At 45.5% G+C, this 25,452-nt stretch overlaps 1 protein-coding gene across 2 annotated transcripts in view; it reads left to right on the forward strand.

Annotated features, from left to right (window-relative positions):
- The window catches only part of SAMD10 (sterile alpha motif domain containing 10), a 410,349-nt gene that overhangs the window by 369,724 nt on the left and 15,173 nt on the right, over window positions 1-25,452 (forward strand). The window contains exon 4 of one of the 2 annotated variants that reach the window (XM_069650844.1): window positions 12,507-12,607. In XM_069650844.1, the coding sequence (XP_069506945.1) occupies window positions 12,507-12,607 (101 nt within the window). Of the gene's footprint in view, window positions 1-12,506; window positions 12,648-25,452 lie in introns of both variants that reach the window. The other variant, XM_069650845.1, reaches the window with a different exon arrangement.

The following is a 25,452-nucleotide window of genomic DNA, read 5'->3' on the forward strand; positions in this document are numbered from 1 at the left end:
ATTGTGTACCCATTCTTCTATGTGCCAACCCATCTTGTGCCCTTTTTCAGATCCTTTGTACCACAAACTATAAAAGATCTTTCATCTGTGATATCCGCTCATCTCTCCACTCTCTTCAGTCTATCTTTCTCAACTGGCATCTTACCAGTCTGCTAAAAAACTGCCACAGTTTATGATTCTGCAAGGGCTCCCTAAATCTCCTGCCCCCTACCCACTTCCTGCAGGCAAAACACTCTGCATATGACACCTGAAAACAAAGGAAACCTGTTACGGCAGCCTAAATTGGACCCCCGATAACAGGCTTGCTTTGGACTAATCTGCTGTAGGATTTTGCCTTTATAAGGTGGAAACCCTGCCCTTAGAGAATTCATCTTTGGACTTCAAGACAAGAAGGATTCACCTACAATTCTTTTGGGTACACAGCCTATTCCAAAGTCCTCTGCCACAGAGGTGAAGACATATGCTCCAAGATGCCATGTACCCACCTCAAGGGCACATTTGAGGTGAAACCTCTGAGAACCAAGGGTTCTCTGCTGCCCGTGCTTTGAAACCCTGATCCTGCTCACTGGAGGTGGAGGCGCATAACTAAGGACACATCTTGTCCCTGGAGACCCAGACTGGGCCTGCCAGCAACTTGGAAGCAGCTCAGAAACCTGATTACTGCCTTGAGAAATGTTTGAGTTGCTACAAGACCTGCAGTGCTATTTATGGCACTCTTAAGAACTTTGAACAGCTTATGTGCTTCTTCGAGTGGACTCAACGGCGACTCTTCATAGTGAAGCACGTTATCCCCATGACTTAGCCGCCAGCTTACCTTTGAAGAGTTGTCTGGACCCGACTCGAAAGCCAACTCAACCCGCTGGAAGCCATCAGCTCAGCCATCTTGATTGCTAACCCGACTCAGAAGAAGCTTTGTTTCCGCCCAACTTGACAGCTGACTTGACCTGTTAGGAACCATCGATTCAACCTGTCTCCAGTGCCAATGCGATCCAGAGACTGCGCTGTCTCAAAGCCGCCGATGCGGTCTCAAAATTGGAACACTGCAACTCGACTGTCCCAACACCGGCTCGACTGCAGAAAAGCACCCAGAAGACCGGCTTGATGCTGTCAAGCCACCAAGCTAAGCAATAAAGGCATCTGCAATGGTCCTATCCCCCCTGGTCTGCCATAAATGATCCTGGTGACTTTTTGCCTCTTTGCCTTTTCAAGACACTTTCAAGTCTTTGACATGTGCAGTTAAAATCTATTGTCTGCACCCCTGTCTTCACCCAGAGTGCCCACCTTTGATGACAATGCCTATATTTTTCGTGTTTCCTTCACACAGGTGTTTTTAATAGGTTGTTGTGGGTTGTTAATTTTTTTGTATTGCTTTTTTTTCACGAATCTTGGTTGGACATTGTATTATCTTGGTACCACTATACTATTGATGTTTTGTTGTTGTGTTACATTTATACCAGCTTACACCCCTCCAAGGGCATAGCCTATACTAAACCCACCTTGGCGAAGGAGCTGTGCCTTATGATTGGGATCACTGTTGGTTTAGTAGTAGTGTGGGGCTCAGTAGGTGGTTTAGCCACTGTTCATCCCTGTACTCCTAAAGAGCAGTAGTCCTTTAATCACCGGGAGAGGGAGAGTGGGAGACAAGCACTGACAGGGAGTGGGATATGGAGAGAGAGAAAACCAGATCATTTGCAGTGATTCTTGCTAGTGTGTATACATGTGAGTGGCAGGCTGTGCCTCTTTCATTGTCGGGGCGGGGGTTAGGGGGTTGTGTAGGGATGCTTGAATGGGTGCAGGTAAATGAGTGACAGGCTTGCATGAATAGAATGAATGAGGTAGTGCTGGTTGAAATATGTGTGCAAGCTGCGTCATGCAGTGTCTGAGGATTCCAGGAGTGACTGTTGGCAATTGGAGTGAGAGACTGGCATAGATGGGGGCCCAATGGTCTGCTGTACTAGTACTTACATGAACTGCATTCTGCATATGTACTTACCTGCTTGAAGATACATAATCAGGAAACGCTTGCCTGATAATGTGTGCAGTGATTCATTTAATGTAGCAGATAGCATTTAATCTTATACAACAACATTATTGTTTTTCCACCATGTGAACATGGTGATATGATCAATCATGCGCACTCCCAGGAGGAGGAACCCTGTATTAGGGAGTGTGTGGCTGTGTTAAAAGTGGCAGGAGTAAGGTCTTTCGTACTAAGAGCTGCCAGGGGTGTACATTGGGTTACATGCTTTGCTGCATGCCATGTTGAGTGATAAACTCTTGGATCCTTTGTGTGTGCTCCTGCAGATGTGGTTTCATGATGCCTGCAGATGACTGCCTGCAGAATAGAGTCCAGTTTGATGTACACATGAACTGCATCTTTCCTTTGTATTTACCTGCTTGAAGATACACACTAAAGAGAAGCTTACCTGACCTATGCGTTCAGTGATTCCTGTGATGTACGGCCATAGAGATGGAGAGAGCGAGCGCGTACCAGAGTGCACTAACAGAGCGAACAGAGCTTGCGAGACCACTCTAACAGAGGAAAATGAAGAGACAGCAAAAGAGAGAAAGAGAGAGAGAGAGGGGGGGGCAGGCAAAAACACTAACAGAGAAAGCAAATTAAACAGACCACACGGCCAGAGACATTTGGAACATACCAGACAGAGCTACAGAGTGAAACCGATCTAGACAGAGATAGTCAGAAAGTGAACAAGGGCCGGGACAGAGCGGGTGTTAGGTTGGCACCGGGCACGCCGGGTGCAGCTAGTTTATCGTAAAGCATCTTGTGCATTGATTGATTCACTCACTGTTTTCCTGTTTCATAGCTTTTATGATCAAAACACTTGCCTCTCTTTCAGTAAATACAAATTAATACAGAAGTATAGTTGGAATTCTGAACAAAAAAGCATCCTGTACTTTCCCGCACTTTTCAGGTCAAAGTGCATACTATTCTGTGGTAGACAAAGACGTGCCACCACAGAACAAAAGTATTCGAGTGAATGCATGGGTAAGCAAATGGCACCAGCAGTCCTTCATTACGGTTTTGCCGGTCTGGAAAAAATGTGGATAATTCCAGCACCGGCATTTCTTCCAGACCAGTTTGTGGTGGGGCCACGGATCTTCCGCCAGGCATGACCTGCTGGTAGATCAGGTCCCTACCGGCAAAGAAATGCCTGAATCACGTGCCGGTGATTTAGGCAATCCTATCCCATAGAGTCCTATGGGGCTCCATGGGAATGGGAGCGTACCGGCTCTCCGCCGCCCGTAATATCCTGGTAATACCAGGATATCGGGCGGCAGAGACAGCAAGGGCAGTTTGCTGGTATCCTGTCGGTTATTCCTGCGTGTTACCGGCAAACTCTCATCTGTGTCTACCTGCAAAGGAAAGCAGCTGTTGCCAAACCATTTTTTTAAAGCAATGATCAAAGGAAGTTCCCTGGAAACTTGCCACCCTTCTTTATGATGTGTTCCATCTTATCCTTGAACATTTGAAAGACTTGGCCATTGTATCCTGAAAAACTCCTGGCTTTTTTCCAGTTCATCTGTAAATACTGCCGAATGCCATGTTCGGCTGATGCTGGACACGTGTGTCGATGTAACTAGTGTTTCTGTGCGGATGTAATTGGGCAGCCCCTCAAAGCATGAGCAGGCGCTGGAACACCATTAGCCACAGAAATGAAGTCACACTTAGGGAAGTACTGCTTCATCTTAACGCATTCCTGTTAGTGGTTACCTTACTGCGGGATTTAAAAGAAGCACTGGCAATGCCAACAGTCTGGTCTTACATGTAGGCATGGGAAAGGCACTTGCCCTAGTGGTATTAACTGGCCGTCGATGGTAGCATTTGCAAAATGGTCCACGTAATAGCAGTGCCTGGCAAATGTCTAATGCTTATACACAAGCCAAAACTGTTGATTTTGCCAGTGCTTATAAATCGAGTGGATGAAGGCAGGCCTGGGTAAGACATTTATTACACCAGTAGCATGTTTCCAACTCCAATTACGTCATTAACTCTCAGATGACTGCTTTGAAAAAACACTGGCAGGCACTTAAGAGTACAAAACTTGATGATAAGGCTTGAGTAAAGCAAGCTCAAAGAGTTCCCATGCGGAGGCGTTTTGGGTGGGAGGGGCAGGAGCTGGGTGGGAATGGCAATAGAGATCATCATGGACATGGGCAGTCAATGGGTGGGCAAATAACCAAACGCCTACAACATTTGCATCCCTCCTCATATGCCATTTCTCCCGATCTGTACTCTAATACAATAGTTTCGCATATAGGTGGTACTAAAGCGCCACCTAATAGCCCAACACTAAAAAGTGCTAAAGACATGCCTTCCTGTGCAAAGCTTATATTTACACCTTTATTTCCAATTCAGGGAGTTATTATAGTTTTTGCAGGTGGAGTTGGAGCATAGGACGCCATACGTGGTCCCAGCGCAATCCTGCTCTGCCTGAAAAAACGTTCGGTTTTACGCCAACGCCAGCATGACATTCTCTTGCTGGTATAAAACCAATGGATTCCTGTGCAATCTGCCTGTTTTTAGCACTTGCTCAAAGCAGGCCGATTCCATGCTCATCCATTGGGGTCATTTTGTAAGTCACACAAATGGGCAAAAAAGGTGTAAAGATTTTCTTTTTGTGTTGTTGTGGATTGGGGGGATGAATGGATCAAATGTGTCCATCATGCTCCCCTGCTCTACCTCAAAACAATGCATAATTTTAATTGCAGAATGCATTCACACTTTTCCCTACATGTAGTGGAAAAGAAAGGTGTTATGGTTTTGCCTGTTTTAAGCACATGTTTTAACACTATGTGTAAATGATATGTTATGTTGCTGGGACACTGCACTGCTACCATCTGCATCTTCTGATGGCATCATGACATCCTTAAAGGAGAGTTCCGGGACTTTTTTTTTATTGTCCCTACGGTTCGGCCATGTGTTTTTAAGCATAACTCGGTAGATCGTGGAAAACTTTCCTATGGACCTTACCCGACTTTTCGTCCATTAACGCACTCGAAATCAGCCGCCATTTTATGATAATCCTATCACTTGCCGCATCGCCCTGGCTCACCTGCTTTTGCGGCACTAAATCAAATCCCCCGCCCCCGAGCCTGACATCAGCAGACGCGTACCGCCCATTTCCCAACGCCAAAGCACGTTTCGTGTCAACAATCGCTGCGCCTCAGCTAATGAAGTGTCGCCATGGAAACGGCAGGACGCCTCTTTCCTCAATAAGTATAAACACACCGTTTCACAACACACAGCAGCAGATTTTCGATTCCATTACTCTCGCTGTGTTACTTTGAGTATTCTGTGACTCGTTTCTGTGCTCTGGTCAAATACCTTCGTTGATTGTAGCCCGTGTGAACAGATACCAGTACCACCGCTATAAATTATTTTACTTTCTTTACCACACAATGGCTACAATAATGCCGTATATGTACGAGCCCGAGTACACCGAGGAAGAACTACTGGAAAGGCAAGCACGCGAAAACGATGGGGATTCGGACGGCAGTTGGGAGGACCAGACAACGGATGAAGAGCCTGGACCATGTCGCATGGACGGCGTCTCCACCTGGTGCACGTGCAATCGTTGCGAGCTAATGCCAACTGAGGAGGAGAACTGCTGCTGCCGTGAAAATTCCGGGTGCTTGGCCTACATTTCGGAAGGCGAGCCAAGTCCGCAATGCATCACCGAGCTGCCAGAGTTCAGGGAAGCCTGCCTCTCACGGACAGTGTTGAGGATGATGATGGTGCTTATGCACGAACTTTGCGGCACTGTTCGTCCGCGTAATCCGAGTAACGAGTAAGTATACTCTGGTTGTGATGTCAGTGATGCCACTACTATTTCATGGTCGTCTCCCACATATAAAACTACATCTACATATCATTCGAATGCATGTAAATTGGTTCCATGTTGTGCATTTTCTAGATAGAATTTTTTTCAAAGCAGAATGACATTTTTGTACCTGAATCGACAGTGATAAGAAAGTTGTCATTTTAATACAGTTTGCATCTTTCATTTTCACAGGTGGTACAGGCTGGTGGCCTATCGTTGCTTCACTTGGTGGCTTCACGGGAGGCTCGGACACCGCGTTCGGAGAGTAATACCTGCCTGTGCGGTACTTGCCATTAGACAACATTTCCCCAGCGACAGTGGACAATACCGCGGCTTTTCCCGGGATGTGCTGCAACCGCAACTTTACAATGTGTAATGTTTATTATTTATGTTCAATTGAAATTAAGATCTAAAATAAAACCCAACATATATTTTAACAATGGTTGTTTTGATTTTTTAAATGAATCTAGTGTGTCTCCATTGAATAGTCTTCCTGTGCCTTGTCTTGTCACACCACATGTCTCCGGCCAGCATCCTCCCTCACGCTGGCCACCCACCTTCAATCCACATAACCGTTGAACCCATATGCAGCAGACATACATATGTTATTTTGCGGGTTGGCATCAAGCCTCCCGGCCTTGCCTCCTCCCCCAAAAATACTTACCACACCACTTTGTTCAGGGTCTCCAAGGTGAACTGCACCCATATATTCTCCTGGGAGGCTGAGGTATTTATAAACTCACCCCCCTGCCTTCCATGTACTAGATCCTGCAGCCTGCCTCTTACATGCAGTTAGATGGCCTCTCCTTGGTGAGGCCCTACGGCAAACGAGTCTTGTCTGCACGACCACCGCCCGCACCGGGGTACTTGCGCTGGCAAGTGGAGCTGTCAGGGAGCGATAAAGGCCAAGAGGTGCCAAAGACCATGTACACTTCAAAGTGGTCTATAGAGCATGGGTTGTTGTTCCCATGTCTACCGCCAGACCCCGTGTCTCCTGCCAAGCATCTCCCCTCACGCTGGACGGCCCCCTGCAATCCACATAAGTGTGTCTCCATTCACGAGTCTTCCTGTGTCTTGTCTGCACGACCACCGCCCCAATCCACCCCCCGCCCTATCAAAGGCAGTTCGCACCGGGGTACTTGTGCTGGCAAGTGGAGCTGTCAGGGAGCGATAAAGGCCAAGAGGTGCCAAAGACCATGTACACTTCAAAGTGGTCTATAGAGCATGGGTTGTTGTTCCCATGTCTACCGCCAGACCCCGTGTCTCCTGCCAAGCATCTCCCCTCACGCTGGACGGCCCCCTGCAATCCACATAAGTGTGTCTCCATTCACGAGTCTTCCTGTGTCTTGTCTGCACGACCACCGCCCCAATCCACCCCCCGCCCTATCAAAGGCAGTTCGCACCGGGGTACTTGTGCTGGCAAGTGGAGCTGTCAGGGAGCGATAAAGGCCAAGAGGTGCCAAAGACCATGTACACTTCAAAGTGGTCTATAGAGCATGGGTTGTTGTTCCCATGTCTACCGCCAGACCCCGTGTCTCCTGCCAAGCATCTCCCCTCACGCTGGACGGCCCCCTGCAATCCACATAAGTGTGTCTCCATTCACGAGTCTTCCTGTGTCTTGTCTGCACGACCACCGCCCCAATCCACCCCCCGCCCTATCAAAGGCAGTTCGCACCGGGGTACTTGTGCTGGCAAGTGGAGCTGTCAGGGAGCGATAAAGGCCAAGAGGTGCCAAAGACCATGTACACTTCAAAGTGGTCTATAGAGCATGGGTTGTTGTTCCCATGTCTACCGCCAGACCCCGTGTCTCCTGCCAAGCATCTCCCCTCACGCGGGACGCCCCCCTGCAAACCGCATAATGCCACGACATATACACGTCATTCATTCACAAACACACCCCTGTTTCGAATTCTTTATAACCCACTTCATATTTCTAATGAGAACTTCTTTGCGCTTTGCTAGTCAACCCGTGAAGGTGCTGGTTGTCTGCTCTTCGTCTCTGTGAACTTCCGTGACCACTTTGAGCAAACTCATCAGTTTGCAACCTGTGAACTGCTCCCTGTTCTACGACAAGAAACTACTCTGATCCCTGCATCTAACTGTTTGCTCGTCAAGGTAAGGCCATGTACCATACTCATTTTGCGTCCAATTTCTTTTCGTTCAAGACAGTACATGCAAGGAACTAGTCACATGTTCTGAGTTTAGTGAAATTATTTTTGTATTTTTTTAAAGTTATTCAAATACTTATCCGCATGTGAATAACGTGTATAGTTCCAAGAACCAAAACATACCTTGCATTGAACCTTTTATGTATTTAATTTTTTAACACAATGGTATTCATAGAGAATTGTTGATCTTTACTTTTCAGAACTTTCCACAATGCCTGCCTGTTCCATTGGCGGTTGTCCTTCGAAGACCCATAATAAATCTGAAGGTACTATAATGCATGTTTTCCCTAAGACAATAGATCAGATAAGAGAATGGGTCCGATATTGCGGATATCCACCCTCTGAGCTTGAAAGTAGAGTCCTAGAAGTCTTTGCGGACAAGAGGGGTGATCGATACCGCATCTGCAGCAGGCACTTTACCTCTGACATGTACTCCACATCATTGCTAATAAAGAAGAACACACCGCGAGCGAGGCGAAAATTGCTCTCAACCGCTATTCCCACTCTATTCGTCCACATCCCTCCACTGGTGAGTCAAGTTTACGTATTTATCTCTCGGCCTTGCGGTAGTGTGTAGCATTAGCTAACAATAATTTCCCCATTTATGTATCCACTCAATATGAAGGCGGAAGATTCTCCATCCGTGTCGTTATTGCAGTCATCAGCCACTTCAAGCGCCTATCGGGTAATCTTACTTGGCTATTCTGCCACTGACTTGTTTTAGGCATGTAAATCAATAGTTTTAATTTATCGTGTAATTATTTTACCTAATGGTACACCCTTGTACTCGTCCTCTAGTCTTTGCTTTCAGTTATAATTATTGTTATCCAAAATAATTCAAGTACTGTCTTTCAGGGAGATGCTGAGGAGTCCAACGTATTGACGACTACCGTTGATGTCACTCAGATGCTCGAGGTACGTTTCAGGACAGTTCCATCGATGGAGATCATCAGATCTTGCATTCTTGTAGCGTGATTGTTACACACAATGTTTCTATCATTTTTAGCCATTGATATGTCCTTCTGTCGTCGCCCTCCTATGTGTCTTCTTTTTTCAATATTGTGTTCATTACTAATGAAAGTCCTATGTTTCAGGGAGTCGATGGAGCATTAGTCCAAGAAGAAGGGGGAGCGTGCAGTTACGGGTCGGCGCAACAGCTTGCAGAAGTGTGCACCGCAGTCACATCGTCCCTTGATGTTCTTATGCATTTCGAGGTATGGATACTGACAGCTCGATCAAGCGAGATCATATGACTTGATTACATCCGCTATACTTCCTTCTTTATTAACGCAAGTACTATGTTTCAGGGAGATGACGGAGCTTCTTCTACAAGAACATCACCCCTAGTAGTTGATGCAGATTTCTGGGTGGTGACACTTCCAACGATCGAGCAAATCGAATCATATTTAGATATCCATTATTTATTTTAGACAACTGATCATTTGTGCAGGTCTATTTAGATGAGCCGTTGACGCCTGCACAAACTTTATGTTCTTTTTATCAAAATAGAAAACCATACTAATGCAATTACTGTGTTTCAGGGAGTCACTGAAGCATCATCTTCAATAATATCATCAATGGAAGTCTATGAGGAGCCCGAGGTATGGATCTTGACAGTTCCATCTAACTAGATCAACAATGCGTGAACTATTGTCGTTTGAATGTTCTACACAATGCGTTCATTCGTGTTTTGCTATTGAGATGTACGTATGGGTATTGGTCCCCAAGTACATTTTGTGTTTTCGATATTATTATACATACTAATGAAAGTTCTATGTTTCAGGGAGTCGATGGAGCGTCAGTGCGTGATGGATGTGCTTATCATGAAAATATAGTCGTTGCAGCGCAAGAGGAAGTGGAGACATGCACACACGAGTCGGAGCAACAGCGTCCTGATGTTGAAGTTCGAGGCAAGAAAGTTTCAAAGAAAAGAAAGCAAAAGAAGGTTAGTGTCCTGGGCACTATATTATGTTGTTTTTCACTGTTAATAGTTCAATACTGTAAGTTGTGTTTAAACTGAACATCCCTTTTCCAATCTGTCCTCTAGTTGCGAGTGGGTGTACGAACTAGATCTACACAGACAGTGAAGCGAACGAGAGATGTTGCTTGTCAAACCTTTTGGCAGGGACTTGAGACTGGAGATGCATCGTGCCAATGGGAAGAATATGAAGTGATTGACAACGGAGCTATACCACCACCAGCCATTGATAGTGAATGTCCTCCTGGTAGTTCGGATGCAGTCGGAGATCAATTCACAGAATCCACACCCGCAAAAACTAAGACCGCGAGAAAGTTGAAGAAATTGTTTTATTCACCCATCGCCGGAGAAGGAACAGATGTTGCAATGGAAGAGAATGAAGTAGACGACAATGAAACACCATCAATATCACTGAACATAGCGGAAGACGATATCAGAGATTCTACCTTTCATGTGAGTGACATGTCCTCAACGTTACAGGCCGAACCAGCTGGGATGCAGAGTGACAGTATAAGGAAAGAGGCCAAATTCATTGTATTCGATAGTTGTTTGATTGATATTATTATTCGGATGAAATGTGGGCATTTGGTTGGTGGGGAAGTATGTGGGGAGCCATTGATTAATGTGACTCGTGCAATTCGAGGCACTAACCTTAAAATACATGCCACCTGTACAAAATATCATCCTTTCACATGGTCTGCACAACCTATGCTGGGACAACTGCCAGCAGGCAATCTACTTTGTGCAGCGGCTGCACTTTTTAGTGGTTCAAGTTTTAAAAAATTAGAGTCGTTCTTTCAGTTTGTGGGAATCCATTTCATTGCGAAAACTCAGTTCTACAAATACCAAACCGATTATCTATTTCCAGCCATTAGCGAAGCTTGACATACAGACCGTTGTGGTGGCCTAGTGCCTCGTTGTTGGAACAGCCATGCGATTATCAGTGCGACCGAAGAGCTTATTTTATCGTAAACCAACACCATGTCTACTGCACACGAACATCGCTTGCCTCAAGACGAAATATTTTGGATCGAGAGCAAATAAAAATTCATTTATCTAAGACCCTGTGTACAGCAAAGGAACATCGTGTGCCTCGAAACAAACTTTTCGGAACGTGAACAAATAAAAATGCAAATCGCTGAATATTCTCAAAACATTTGATGTCAAATAAATGTACTTTGCCAAATGTACAATCTTGCCGTTTGCTTTTAAACCACTGTTTCATATTCCGAATTGTGGCGCTGTATTGTGAGATGATCTAAGACCCTGTGTACAGCAAAGGAACATCGTGTGCCTCGAAACGGAACTTTTTGGAACATGTGCAAATAAAAATGCTAATCGCTGAATATTCTCAAAACATTTGATGTCAAATAAATTTACTTTACCAAATTTACAATCTTGCGGTTTAATTTAAAAGTACAGTTTCATATTCCCAATTGTGGCGCGCTGTGTTGTTTGAGCTCATCTGTGTTGATTTCCTGGTTCTGTGTGGAGTCGCGTAGAAGACGCCTGGGCGCGTTTGCCTACGCAGCTCAGTCACGTCACGGATAGAGGCGGGGAATATGAATGTTTTGATCAAGTCTGTTTCAGGAGCGGGGGATTTGATTTAGTGCCGCAAAAGCAGGTGAGCCAGGGCGATGCGGCAAGTGATAGGATTATCATAAAATGGCGGCTGATTTCGAGTGCGTTAATGGACGAAAAGTCGGGTAAGGTCCATAGGAAAGTTTTCCACGATCTACCGAGTTATGCTTAAAAACACATGGCCGAACCGTAGGGACAATAAAAAAAAAGTCCCGGAACTCTCCTTTAAACGTGGAGGAAAAGTCAAGTGTAAAGTTGATTGTGCCTGTGTTCTACACGTTACCTTTCCGCTACAGGGCGGAAAAGCTGCAGATGGAATGTAGCGGACCTTCTGCACATTAGCGAGATGGTCGTGTCCGCCCGCCCCCTAGTGCAATTACCATTTTATTTTTTAATTACCGCTACGGATGGATAAATATAAGTGGTCCCCTCCCACCATTTGACTCTTTCAATTAAAATGACCCCCGTGGTAAATGCCTCCCGCATTCGTTAATTGCGGGAGGCAATTCATTTTTTGGAAAAAGCAGTGGGTATAAAAGTGTACTAAGGAGATTGCGTTTGTCTTAACATCTTTTTTCCACTGCATCTCACAAATATTATAATTGCATGGAGGGTACACACTTGCATGGAAGCGCCACGGTTGGAGGGTCACTCCGTGCAATTGCCACGTCATGGGAAAGGAGGCCGCTCAGCCGTGCATCGTACACATATTTGCAGGCAGCGTTCTGCTCCTGAATTACACAGGTGTTACTCCATGGTAATGGAGTGTTGAGGCTGTGATGAGGCGGTATTGTTACTGTGGCAACTCTTTATTTTGGCTGCGGTGGTCACAGGATGGATGGGAGAAGCTGTATTGTGGGTATAAGTGTGCTGAGGTGACAGAATCCAGTGCATAATGAAGTCACGAGGTCACTCTTTTCTATCTTTTTGTACCAGGTCGGGCTCTGCTTCGGCTCAATGCTGAGAAGCTCCAGAGGATGGGAATTACCCATGAATCTCAGCGGCAGGAGGTTCTCCAGCAGGTGCTCCAACTGCAGGTGCGAGAGGAAGTCCGGAACTTACAGCTACTCAGCCAAGGTATGGGAGGGGTGGGGCAGAGTCAGGGAGGGATGCAGACTTGGCTTGCCAGAAACAGAGAGGAGTGTAGGGGGGCGGGATAACTTGAAAGAGACAGGGTGTAGAGTCGACGGTAATAGAATAGGAAGATAAACGGAGTGGGTAGAAGACGACACAGGAAAGAGATAGTCGAGATATGAGCGAAGAGACAGCAAAGGAGGGCGAAATACAGAGGTAAGATGTGGACAGAGAGTGTAGACAGCCAGCTGGCCACAGGCAGTGCAGGGAATGGGCCGACAAAATATCTTGCTGGAGCACTGCTCCGCACCCAGACCTGGGGGCCAGCACATGACTCACCAAGAACAGAAGACTGGGCATGGAGCGCTGCCTAGTCTTCTGAAAGCAGTCTGCTCGTTACATTGAAAGAACGAGTAACGTGTTTTTAGAAGACTCTGCAGGCTCTATTTTTTGTTTTATGGTTTTTAAAAAACCTTTAAAAAGTCAACAATGAGTTAAAATGCACTTTCATGAACTAGATTCAATGCAATTCATTCGTTCCTTTTACAGTTAAAAAAATAAATAACACAAAAATTCATAATCAACAATTCATTACAGTGTTAAATTAATCGAAAAATAAAACAGTCCATTCACACATATAAAATGTACAGATTATTCCAAGTTTAGTGATCTAATAAAACTTGTGACTGCAATCACCACCGAAGTGGTTCTACCAGCCAAGCAGAATTGCATAAAAGAATCACACATCATAGTATTCAAAATAGGTAAATACTGTCTAAAATGAATCTTTCTTTGCCTGTGGGTCAGGGGGCAGGCAGTTAGTAAGTGCTCCATGGTTTCTATCATGTTCTGTGCCCCACAGAACCTACATATACCTTGATCAGGTGTTATCATATGGTAGCATATTAAAATCTCCTTAGTCTGGATTTGACCAATATGGAATCTTAAGAACAAGCATCTCAAGGCTTTGTTTGGATAAACAACAAGGTAGGGGCAGCCATTGTGCCAATGACTCATATGAGTGCATAGTATCCATTGTATTTGCCCAATCATACCTATAAAGATGTTTTTTGACCCTTACTAGATTTTCTTTGAGCTCGTCAACTGTGAGATCAAGTTCTCTCAATATCAGGTTGCATGGGGTCGAAAACTCCAGTAAGAATTGTTCCTTTCCACTTAACAGCACCCTATTAATTTCCTCATATAATGAAGCGGTGCATGGTGGGCACAGGAATTTATAGTACAACCAAAGGAGCCTCCACTGGGCACGACTTTTTAATGAAGTAATGCCAAGTTCGTATTGAAGGGCTGCTACAGGCGTACCCTGTGCCACCTGAAGTGTCCTTCTCCAGAGCCGACCTTCTAGAACAGGAAGTAAGTCTAAAGTCTAAAATGGAAGTATTTAATATCCATATAACAACTTTGGAATGATTTTGCCTTCATAGAACTTAAGTGCCGGCAGAATTGAATACTTCCATATTTAGCATTGACTCGCACCAGTTGATTCCCCATTGCTTTTCCCAATGAAAACAGCCAATCCTTAACAAAACGTACATTCTGTTTTGTAGATAACGGGAATCCCAAATAGACAATGCATTTCACCTTTTCTAACACTACATTATCAATTTGCCACGTAAATTTAACAGAACTGCGTTTCCCAGTAAAATGCAAAATTTTTTGTTTTAGTAGGATTGATTTTTAATTTATGGGTATCAGCAAATTTGAAAAAGGCTAACAAAAGATGATGCAGTCCTATTGGCATCTGATAAAAAAATTGAAAATCATCAGCATATGCTAAGCAAAGTAATTTCAATTGATAAATCTTGGGAGTAGCCAAAGCAGTTGTGTCAAGATATTCACCAATATCGCTCAAGTACAGATTAAAAAGTGGTGGCACAAATGCACACTCCTGTCGCATGCCTCGGGACGTTGGTATGCTCCTTGACAGATTACCTTTGTTGTCTAGTATAACTTTCATCTCTTTTTCAGAGTATAGCCCAATAATGAGTCTAATCAGGCCCTGTGCAATTCCCCATTTCACATGTTTACTCTACAGTAGGCCACGATCTACAGAATCAAAAGCAACTGATAGATCAATATATGGCACAAATACTGAATCACATTTTTTACAGTGAACTTGTTTGGAGACTAATTTCAACAGGAATCCATTGAGAGAAGTGGAATGGTACTTGCGAAATTCAGTCTGCCATACAGGAATTCTATTAATCAATGCTTGCCAATTTTCAAGGTTTTCTAAGACCGGCGTGGCAAATAACAGCCTTAGCTATTGCCATTGGGCAGAAATGTAAGGGGTCAGTCCTAGGGCCTTTTTTAAAAATCGGCAATATGTATGAACAAGACCATGATTTTGGAAATACACATGTAGACAAAATGTCATTGAATAAAACAGACTGTATGGATCCCCATATTTGTGGTTCACATTTAATAGCGCATTGTACACATTATTTGGGCAACTAGCTCTTGAGGAACTAATCTTGACTATGGCTTCAACAGCCTGTTCTTTTGTTACCCTCAATGCCCAAGTATCTAATCCGGTGTCCTGCAATGGTACATCATTCAACCCAGTTTGTGGGGAACCCCCAAAAACCTTTGCAAAGTGGGCCCACCCATTGATCTTCTGAGACTGAGGAGACTCTATGTTCTGGCTGTGAGCAGGCAAGATTATTCATAAATCCCCAAAATGCACTTACGTCTTTCTTCACCAATGCCGAAAGTATTTCTTCTGCATCTCTCTGTTAGATCAAAAAACAATTGTTTTTATAGGCTTGCTTTGTCTTTTTAATGTACAACGTTTTTTGGATTTGTGAAAGATCGAGGTCTTCGTTAATAAACTTAATCTGTTGCCTTAAAGCCTTTATGTAGTTGGCCACATTTGGATCAAATTCATGCCGATGTGCTTTAAATGGAACCATCCTTCGTGCCGGCTTGTGCACGCTATCTGTGAGAGGTTCTATAGGAACTCCCCATATTTATCTACTATAAACATGTCATACTGCCATTCCATTGAGGACTCTCGCAGGCACTCTAAAGAGGCCTCATTAACCCTACCAATAGTAGTTCCATTCCACCTTATTCAGGTTCCTGAAGGGTCAATTCTTAAATTACAACATGCATAAGTTGACCTCTTTTGGGGAGAGGTATGGAGCTGAAACACAGTGGATAAATATCTATGGTCACTATGGTCATTTGGGACAATGTGTAGACGAGTGCATCTTTCATACAATCCACAACTGACCAAGATATAGTCTATAGTTGACTGAGATGTACCATTTGTCCTGGTGCATGCAGCTGGAATATCACCCTCCATGCATCCATTTAACATAAGCAACCCAAGACACTCCAAAGCAGACCTCCTTATCTGACCATGTCTAGTCTTTCCAAAACTAAGCGAAGGAAGAGACACGTCCGGCTAATCAGACGGACAATCAGCACTGAAGTCACCCAGGATTACTATTTCACCTCCTGGTGACCTCAGTTGCCAATCATCAATTCAGTATTAGGTTGAGAAATGTGTCCAAAGGACCAATACCCTGGTGCTAATATATGTTCAACAACAACACCCCTATTAGCTCATTTAGAATAAGTCTTAAATGTGTCGCCAAAGCACCACATGTTATGTAATTTACTGTGACTATACTTATATACAAACAGGAGCGTACCCGCATAATCAGTCCTCCTGAGGGCCGACCGACTGCACCCTTTTTGGCAGCTTGAAAGATATAGGGCCTCATTACAGGTCGGGCGGTCTGGAAATAACAGTGGCGGTAAACCCGCAGCCACTGTTAATTCCGGACCGCCCGATACCGACTTCTGCAGGCGGGAGGTGATGTTCCCGCCAGGTCTGACCTGGCGGGTTTAACACCGCCCACCTGCAGGCGGACGTGGAAACACCAGCACCATCACGAAATGGGGATTTACCAAATTCCGCCTCCGGAATTCCCAGGACACCAGGGTCGTAATGCCCTGGTATTTCCGGGAGTCACGGAGGCGGAATGGTAATACGAGTCCGGCGGTAACCAGGCGGTTTCACCGCCTCGGTTACCGCGGGACTCGTAATGAGGCCCATAGCCATCAAATGCAGGGCTATTAAATAATGCTTTCTCAACAACTGGCTCAGAATTGGATTAGATTTAGGTGAGTGATGGCCTTGTGTATTCTAAGATATCAGTGTTAGTAATAACCAGTTTTCAAAGTAAATGTTAGGTATACTGTTCAGGGGGTCTGGGAACTTTCAACACTCAATCCTTCTTACAACCAGGACCAATCCAGACGCTGCTGAGGAGCACTGGCATATCGTGTAGAAAATGTATGTTTTGATATTTAGGGTTATTACGAAGTGATACTATGATCATTCTAGGTGATTGAAAATTGTTGTCGTCATCAACCTTTTTAATATCAATTGATCTATGGATGTTGTAATGTGAGAGGTCAAAACCCAAAGATCTGATTGATTCCAATACAGCCATGAGTAGATCCAATATAATTTTTGACTTTATTGCACAATCAGATCAGATCAATAAAATCTACATGTTCTATGAACCACTGGTATCTTGCATAATGAGCCTCGAAAGTTTGGCAGGGAATTGACCAAAAGAAAACTAATTTTGAGTCATTTAATGAGTGGTGTTTGAATGTACTAAGGTCGATTCACCCACAGATCTATTACCCCATATATTACATGATGGTTTATACATATTTGACCCCATTAGTTGAGGCAAGTCTTGAGCAGAATTCATTAGTGCAAATGAGCCTTGATGAATATTCGTTTTGCTCACAGGCAAGTGGCCTTTGTCAGCTGGCATTTGAGGTGGTATGTTCACCGTCCTTTTGGATATTAGTTCTGCGCGACTCACCTTCTGAGGTAAAATGGTACTAGGTATATCAACAGGAGGGGGGACTATACTTACAGATGGGGAACAAGATGGCTGCTGTGTTATTTGAGGGGTCATTCCCATCATATTAGTTTTAAATATGCAGCAGTCCATTGACTCCCTTTTTTCACTGATGATCCCATGTTCTTATGTTCCGACGCTACTGTCGGATGTGCTGACATTTTTGAGATATTTGCCACTGCCCTTTTACAGATCATTGAACCTTGACGATTCTTTTTACCTTTTTCAGTTCTTTGAATTATACTAGTTTTTCTACCTTTCGGGGGTCTAACTTTGATTCTTAATGGTGACGAGGGCTGGGTACAAAGAAAAGTATCGACCATCATCAAAGAGTCATTAGGAGTATGAAAAAAATCAAGAGCTCTCTTATCCACATCACCAACCACTACAATTGCATCGTTGACATTCGTCATATCAGTGACAGCTGCAAGTGGGGTCGAGGGCGAGGAATCAATCAAGGTTATCAATCCTAAAAAAATCATTTTGGTTTTCAGCTGAACCTGTCAGATGAGGCTTCCTTCCAACATTACATTTAGCCCTAACCGATAAAACAGAGTAGCCATTCAGATATTCACTAGAATCTGCTAACCCTGATGCACTTAAGGGACCAGATAAACAACACTAGTCATTTCCTGAGTTTCTGAGGGACAGGTCTTTATCCAGCAATAATGCCTTATCAGAAGCTTCTTTGACCAGAGCTACATATGTCACCAAAGGAATAGATCTCTCTGTTCTCTGACCTTGCAACAAATCACCGTTCGATTTAGTATTGTCAAGTCTATAGTTCATTAGAAAAGATTTAGCAGCATCATGCAACTTTATATTATCATATTTAGACAAGAGGGACTCAAGCATAACTGAGTGTGATTTAGACTCTGATTTTAAGCCCTCATAGAGCGTTACAAGCACACATAAAACCTGATTTATTTCCAATAATGCTTCACTTAAAGAGGAGTCCGAATTGTCTTTTAAGTTCTGAAATGCTGCTGATAATCTTTGAGGAGGAATAAATGGGGGGGTGAGGGCAATGCTGGAGAAAGAAGTGTTTAGAGATCTAAGACTGGCAAGGAGAAAGTGAAGGCAGTGTATTTATCATGTCACTTAGGTCCTCCATTGTTGATTGTTCATGGATCATATTAACAGAAAAATGTTCATAAGACTGCATGGTTTTACATGGCTATAAATAGGTTTTAGCCATAACAGAGAAAATGTATGTGATTTTCCCAGCCCACAAAGGGAAGGGGACACTACCACGCGGGGAGTCCGCCAGTTCGTGATTCTCCTTTTGCATAAGATCAGTTCTGACGACATTGTTTACCTTATCAGGATTAATCTGCAAGCTTTGAGTACTTATGGCACATTCATTCACAAAGTCCGCCAAAGGAGATGGTGGTAAAGGAAGCAGCATTGCAGCCAATATTTCCATGTCTGTGATATGTGCTGAGGATGAGTTAGTTAGGGGTTTGCGATGTTGCATGCATCGTAGCACTCCTAAGTTGCTTGGGCTAAACACGAAAAACACAGGCAAACCACAGATGAAGTTCAGCCGAGGGCTGTAGCAGGCTATGGTAAACCGCTACTCAAGTTTGTGCTTTTACTACACTCCCACACACACTTCCACAGCTAATAAATTAGGATGTTGCCACTAAAAGCAGTCTCTGTTTCAACTGCAACTGTCACACAGCTGTGCTTGATTTTGCCCAACCAGGAGTTTATATGAGACGGGACTCACAGGGAAGAAAGCAAGCCATGCGCATTCTTCCCAAACTTCCCAGCTGCTGGTCCTCTTGCAATGGCCATTTAAGAACATAAGAACATACAGCATCACCAGGCCAAAAAGTTGCAGCCTGGGTCATCCGCCGCCCCCCAGCACTAGACCAATCCAAAAATGCCACGAGGATGTATCCAGACAGACCGAGGAGATCACAAGCCACTGCGGGGTGCTGTCAGAACTCCCCTCAATACGACCCGGGCCTTATCTTGAACTGGTAAGTTGTGAAACCAACACTTGCACCACAAAGGATTGGGGGGGGCTGATCAGTGATTAGGGGCTCGGCGCATTGGACTCTGATCCTCTGAGCCTCAGCACGGCACAACGCAGCCCGCCGCCTCACTGCAACTCGCTGCCTCGTTAGTTTACTTTGTGTTAACTTCTGGTTAGAGAAAAAGACCCAGAACCCAGAAAGACTATCAGCCTCTAACCGCACTGCGTCACACCGTCCTACAAAAATACCTGCAAAAACACTGCAGGCAGAAACTGCCAACGCCTCACATAGTGTTGGAGATGTCCAAACTACTATATATATATATATATATATATATATGTCCTGCAATTTAAGGACATCTCTTTATTATCTTTATTAAAGTGAATATTGTGACCAATCAAAACAGAAAAGTCCATTATTCACTTAAAAGGCCTTCTTACTTAATCACTATAACGCATGTTTAACTTTTAAAATTGTGGACATTTTGATGTTCCCATAATGCTCTTTGCTTTTATGCAAATCGCAACAATTAGGTTCTATGAAGAGATACTGTGTTGTGCAGCCTGCCCGCGGGTCATGCCTCTTGGCCCCACTCTCTCCTTCCCACAGCCCCGTCCCTCCAAAGAGGTGACGGTTCCCCCAATACATGTTTTTTCCATTTCCAGCACTGGTCACAGATTGGTAGAGGGTAGTCACCAACAGGTCAGACTGGGCCACCCTCATGGGCCAATGCAGGGCTGTTTGTGGCTTAGAACAGTGACAATAGTCGTTTTAACAAATGTTATTAGTCTAATTGTCACAGCTTTTTAAAGAAAAAGCTGGCCCTTGGATCATACAGGCTCTTCCGAATATCTCCAAATTTCAGTTGGCAAGTGTGGGCCACGTCGCTTTTTTGTGGCCGGGCCTGTTACGTACACCTTTGGCACACTAGTGGCTTCATATGTCTAGAAATGCAGTGACAATGCAAGCTGCATGAACAAAGGGAGCAAATAAAGGGCTGCACTGGCACACGGTGGGACCAGTAGTTACACATTAAAACAATCAGTTTCATTAGTGTGGCATGACTCTGGTAACCCTTTCTAGGTGCGGCATAAGCCTCCAACAACTCGCAACGAAGGACTTGACCAACCGCGCAAGTAGCATTGCTCATGTTTGCACGGGCAACAGATCCCTGCAAATATGCAGCACACACACACAGAGCGCATGTCAATGGAAGTGTTGAGCAGTGCCGCACAACACCAGTCATGGAGGTTTCTTTGTGCGGCAGGGTGTGGGCTTGCAGCTCCATTTGGAGTGACCATGCAGCCCTGAACACGTTACTTTTAGCACATTGGAAGGCCTACTCACGCATCCCTTCTGTTTCCTCCACTGGAGGGCCACCACAATGCGTTTGCGCCACCCTCTCTACGTGAGATGTTGTTGAGGTGGGTGACATAACAGGTCAGTGGACCCGGGAGAGAGTGCTTGTGCGACATGTAAGTGAATGTGTTCAACGGTAGTTTGCGCTGCGGGAGCAAAGACAGCCCGGAAGAGGGCCCAGGAATAGGCACATCTCGGCCGACGGGAAGACAATACCAGGGTCCAAGTCATCTTCCCTGGGCATGTGCTTCATTCCGAGGGGCACCAAAGGGTGAATTTGATGTTAGACATGCCTTTTTGACCCTGGGTACCTATTGAAACATGTGGGTGGAGAGACTGGAAATATATTTTTGTGGCTGTCAGGGAGATGGTTGATGACCCTAGGAAGTGACTGATGTACATGGCTGGGAACGAAGTGTACAAAATATTTAAGATGCTCGTATTGCTTGCCGCAAAGCATGCTCATACCACATACTTTATCTCCCTGGTGAATGGGTTTCGGTCTACTTGTTTGAAAATATCTGACCTTTTCACATTTGACTTAATTTTTTGGTGTCGTTTATTGGTCTAAAATGCAAGGCGAGGCCCCCTGCAATCCCAGATGTACATGAATTTCTGTGCTCCGACAGCTACAAAATCCAGGGATGTTTCTCGGTCAGACTAGGCAGCTTAATCCTCTCAGAATCAAGGATAACACGAGAGAAAATACTAGAGCTAGCTACGGCTTAAAAACTCGCCATACTAGGGCCAGACATATGGAGAATATGTTAAGGTGGTACAGTATCGAAAAGCATCATGTGGAAGAAGCATCAGCAGAGGTGCATCACGCCAGAGACAGGCAAAATTTTGAAATTCAACACCTAAACAGTGTGAATATTGTGGCGGTACTTTGCTGCATGCTGGGAATAGACTCAGCGGCATGGCAGGTTCCTACAACAACCAGCACATAAAGTGAAGGTTGCCAAACTTCATCTCTCCACAGCAGAGCAATCTGCCCTCTCCAGTGGCAAAGAAGTGGTGGAAGAGTTCTTCTTTGTATCAATGGCCCTTGGAGCTGTGGAGCAAAAGGAGGCAACATCAGTGCGGGCAGGGATCAGAATCCAGACCAAGAATAAATCGCTGAGCACTTTGATTTTATTTAGCAGATTACATACAGGTTGGACCAAAATTATAAAATTAGAATCAATTAGATATAATCAATCAAGACTTCAGTCTTTCTCCCTGCCCTACGTGTCCCTGAATTAAAGTTTAAGGGTTCTTGGCTTTCTCCGTTATTCTCACTCGAGCATATTATTGGCTGACTTAAATCAGGCTTCAGGCTTCTTCTTTCTCCTGCTCTATCTGCATTAAGGTGTTCCCCTCGCCTTCTCTTCTCCCTATGAGTCTCGGCTTCAGGGTTTCCTGCACTTTCTCTTCTTTTAGCCAATCTCTTGCTTCATTTCATGGCTCACTCTTTGCTGTGCAAGTATTCTCATAGGCATTGCATTCCTGCCTTGAAACCCTTTGGAATTTGGAAGAGCTTCCCAGGGAACACAGGTAGAGCAGAGGAGCCTGGGCTAGCCTCAGTTTCCCCAGTTACCCTTTAAGGTTCTCTGATTGTCCAGAGCCCGAGAGATTTCCCTCCTAGGTACCACTTGTCTGGTCCTGGCCCTTTTAGATGCAGAACTTTGCTCTCATTTCCCCTCCCACCGTAGATGGTTTAAGTTACTTGCCTGTAACTATTGTTCTCCAGCATGGGTCTGGCATGGATTCACATGTTCATGAATATTCCCCCTTGTCAAGCTTGGAATCCTCGGTAAAAGAAAAACAGTTTGGCTTTCACTTTAAAACTGTATGTCTCCTCTAAACCAATCACTGTCCTCTGGGTCATATTGCCCCCATCCAATGACAGTCCTCTCCCTAAGCCCCGCCTCTGGCAGCCATCTCTAGATTTGGTAAGCATGTAAAGTGGCAATATGAACAAGAGCTACAGAGGGGCTGGATGGAGGGTCCGCATGTGAATTCATGCCAGACCCACGCTGGAGATCAATAGAGACAGGTAAGTAACTTAAACCTTCACCAGCATGGGGTTTGGCAAGGATTCACATGCTCATGTATTACGAATACACAGCAGTACAACATTACACAACCACAGGAGGTGGCAAGGCTCAACAGAGCCAGTTAACACTTACCCCTGGAACAGACTCACCTCAAGCGAACAGATTGCTTAGCACTGCCTGGCAGACTCTGGACACCCCCATGGAATCCTTGTCGACGCAGTAGAACTTTGTTGAGGTATGTGTGGACCTCCACGTTGCAGCCCTGGGGATGTTGCGCAGGGGCACACCAGAAAGGATCGCTGTCCTTGCAGTGTTCGCTCTGGTGGAGTGGGATCTCGGATGGCCCGGCAAAGGCTGGTTCGCCAGCTGATGACAGTGCATAATGCAGCTGGAGAGCCATGTTCAGATGGAAGCCTTGGATAAGGCCTTCCCATGAGTCACAGGTCCAAAGTTCACAAACAATTGAGAAGTCTTCCGAAAACCCTTTGTGCATGCCACGTAGAACTTCAAGGCACGAGCAACGTCCAGCGAATCCAAGACCCTCTATGTGACGAAGGGTTTGGTAAGAAAATAGGCAACACAAAAGGCTTGTTGAGGTGGAATTCCGATGGAACCTTCGGCATGAAAGTGGGGTGCGCATGCAGTACCACCCTTGATTCGTGGAAAGTCAGATACGGCTGCTTGCAGGATAGGGCTTGGCTCTCACCCACAAGTTTGGCTGAGGTGATGGCCACAAGGAATGTTGTCTTCCACGAGAGAAACTTTAGTGGGGTGTGATGCATAGGTTCGAACGGTGCCCCCATGAGTCTTGTCAGGACCATGTTGAGTTCCCAAGCTAGGGCAGGCACCTTTACCTTTACCAGAGGGAAAGATCGTTAAAGCCCCTTGAGAAACTCCTTGACGAGTCTGCGGGACCACAGCGAGGATCTTCCCAGGGATCTGGTGCAGCGTGAGATGGCCGCCAGGTGTACCTTGATGGATGCGTGAGCCAGCCCAGCTTCTGCCAAGGAAAGCAAGTATGGAAGAATTTGTGGGGCTGTGGCCCTCATAGGAGTAATCTACCAGCTATCAAAATGCTAAATGCTTCCACTTATGGCTGTAGCACTTTAGAGTCCATGACGCCATGGCTTTGGCGAGGACCTCCCCGCAGTCCGCTGGAAGCTCATAAGCTCCAAACTCTAAGGCTGCAGGAGCCATGCCTTCAAATTAACAGATCCTGTGTCATGATGAAGGATTACGCCTCCCTCTCTGTTGAGCAGATCCACAAGTCCCGTCAACTTGCCTGGAGCCGACACTGACAGGCTGAGTAGGTCCAGATACCAAATCTGCCTTGGCCACACCAGGGCGATGAGTATCATCTTGCACCAACACTGTCTGAGTGTGTTGATCACACGTAGCAGGAGAGGAAATGGGGGGGAGCATACAGAAACGGTAACCCCATGCTCCTCGTTCGGTGGAATCTGCTGGCAAAAAGATCGATCGGAGGTCTGCCTCATTTGACAAACAGACCATCAACCTGATCCTGACGAAGTTCCCACTCGTGGGAGGAGCGCAGCACCCTGCTGAGGGAGTCGGCAATGGTGTTCTTGATGCCTGCCAGGTGGAAAGGGACGAGGAACATCCCCTGTCTGATGGGCCAAGTCCTGAGCTTCCTTGGAGAGCGCTGAGGATCACATGCCCCCTTTCTTCCTAATGTAGAAGATGGTGGTGGTGTTGTCTGTGAAGATCCTCACAAACGTGCCTCTCAGAGACAGTAGGAAACACTTGAGGGCCCAGAACACTGCCCGTAACTCCAGGATGTTGATGTGCAGATCCTTCTCCTCTCAAAGCCACAGCCTCTGGTAGACGTCCGGTGTGAGCTCCCCAACCTTCCAGAGAGGCATCCGTGGTGAGCGTCTCCTAGTATAGCGGGTTTAAAATCCCGCTCTCTGGGCGATGTGGGAGCATACCCCCAGCACTTTATCGCTGCCAGAACTCCTCGTTGAGGGGGATCTTGCCCAGAAAATTCCAGGATACCTGTATCCAACTTGCATCCAAGAATTCCTGTAAGAGTCACATCCAAAACCTGCAGAGACAGACGAGGTAGATGCAGGACGACATCATGCCCAGCAAAGACTTTATGGCCCGAACCGTGGCTGTCTTCACCAACGACAGAAGCTTTCCCTTGAAGGGCCGCTAGCCTCTCCTCCAAGGGGGATGGCACAGAGGAATAGCGCGTTCTGCGATGGTGTTAAGCAGGACTTCGGATAGCTCATGGAGAACCCCAGCTCCATCAGCATCTGAACAGTCTCCTTCGTGTGCGCATCGGCCAGTTCTCGGGAGCGGGCTTGTATCAGCCAACTGTCCAGCTACAGGTATAGGTGGATGGTCTGTATGCCGCCACCAGGTCCAGGCATTTCGTGAACACCATTGGGGCCAACCTTAAGCCGAAAGGTAGGGCCTTGAACTGGTAGTGTTGGCCCTGTACCACGAACTGTAGCAACCTCTGATGTTTGCTGTGGATGGGGACATA

Source organism: Ambystoma mexicanum, chromosome 3p (genome assembly GCF_040938575.1).
Source record: "Ambystoma mexicanum isolate Mex_15411 chromosome 3p, UKY_AmexF1_1, whole genome shotgun sequence".
Taxonomy (NCBI): domain Eukaryota; kingdom Metazoa; phylum Chordata; class Amphibia; order Caudata; family Ambystomatidae; genus Ambystoma; species Ambystoma mexicanum.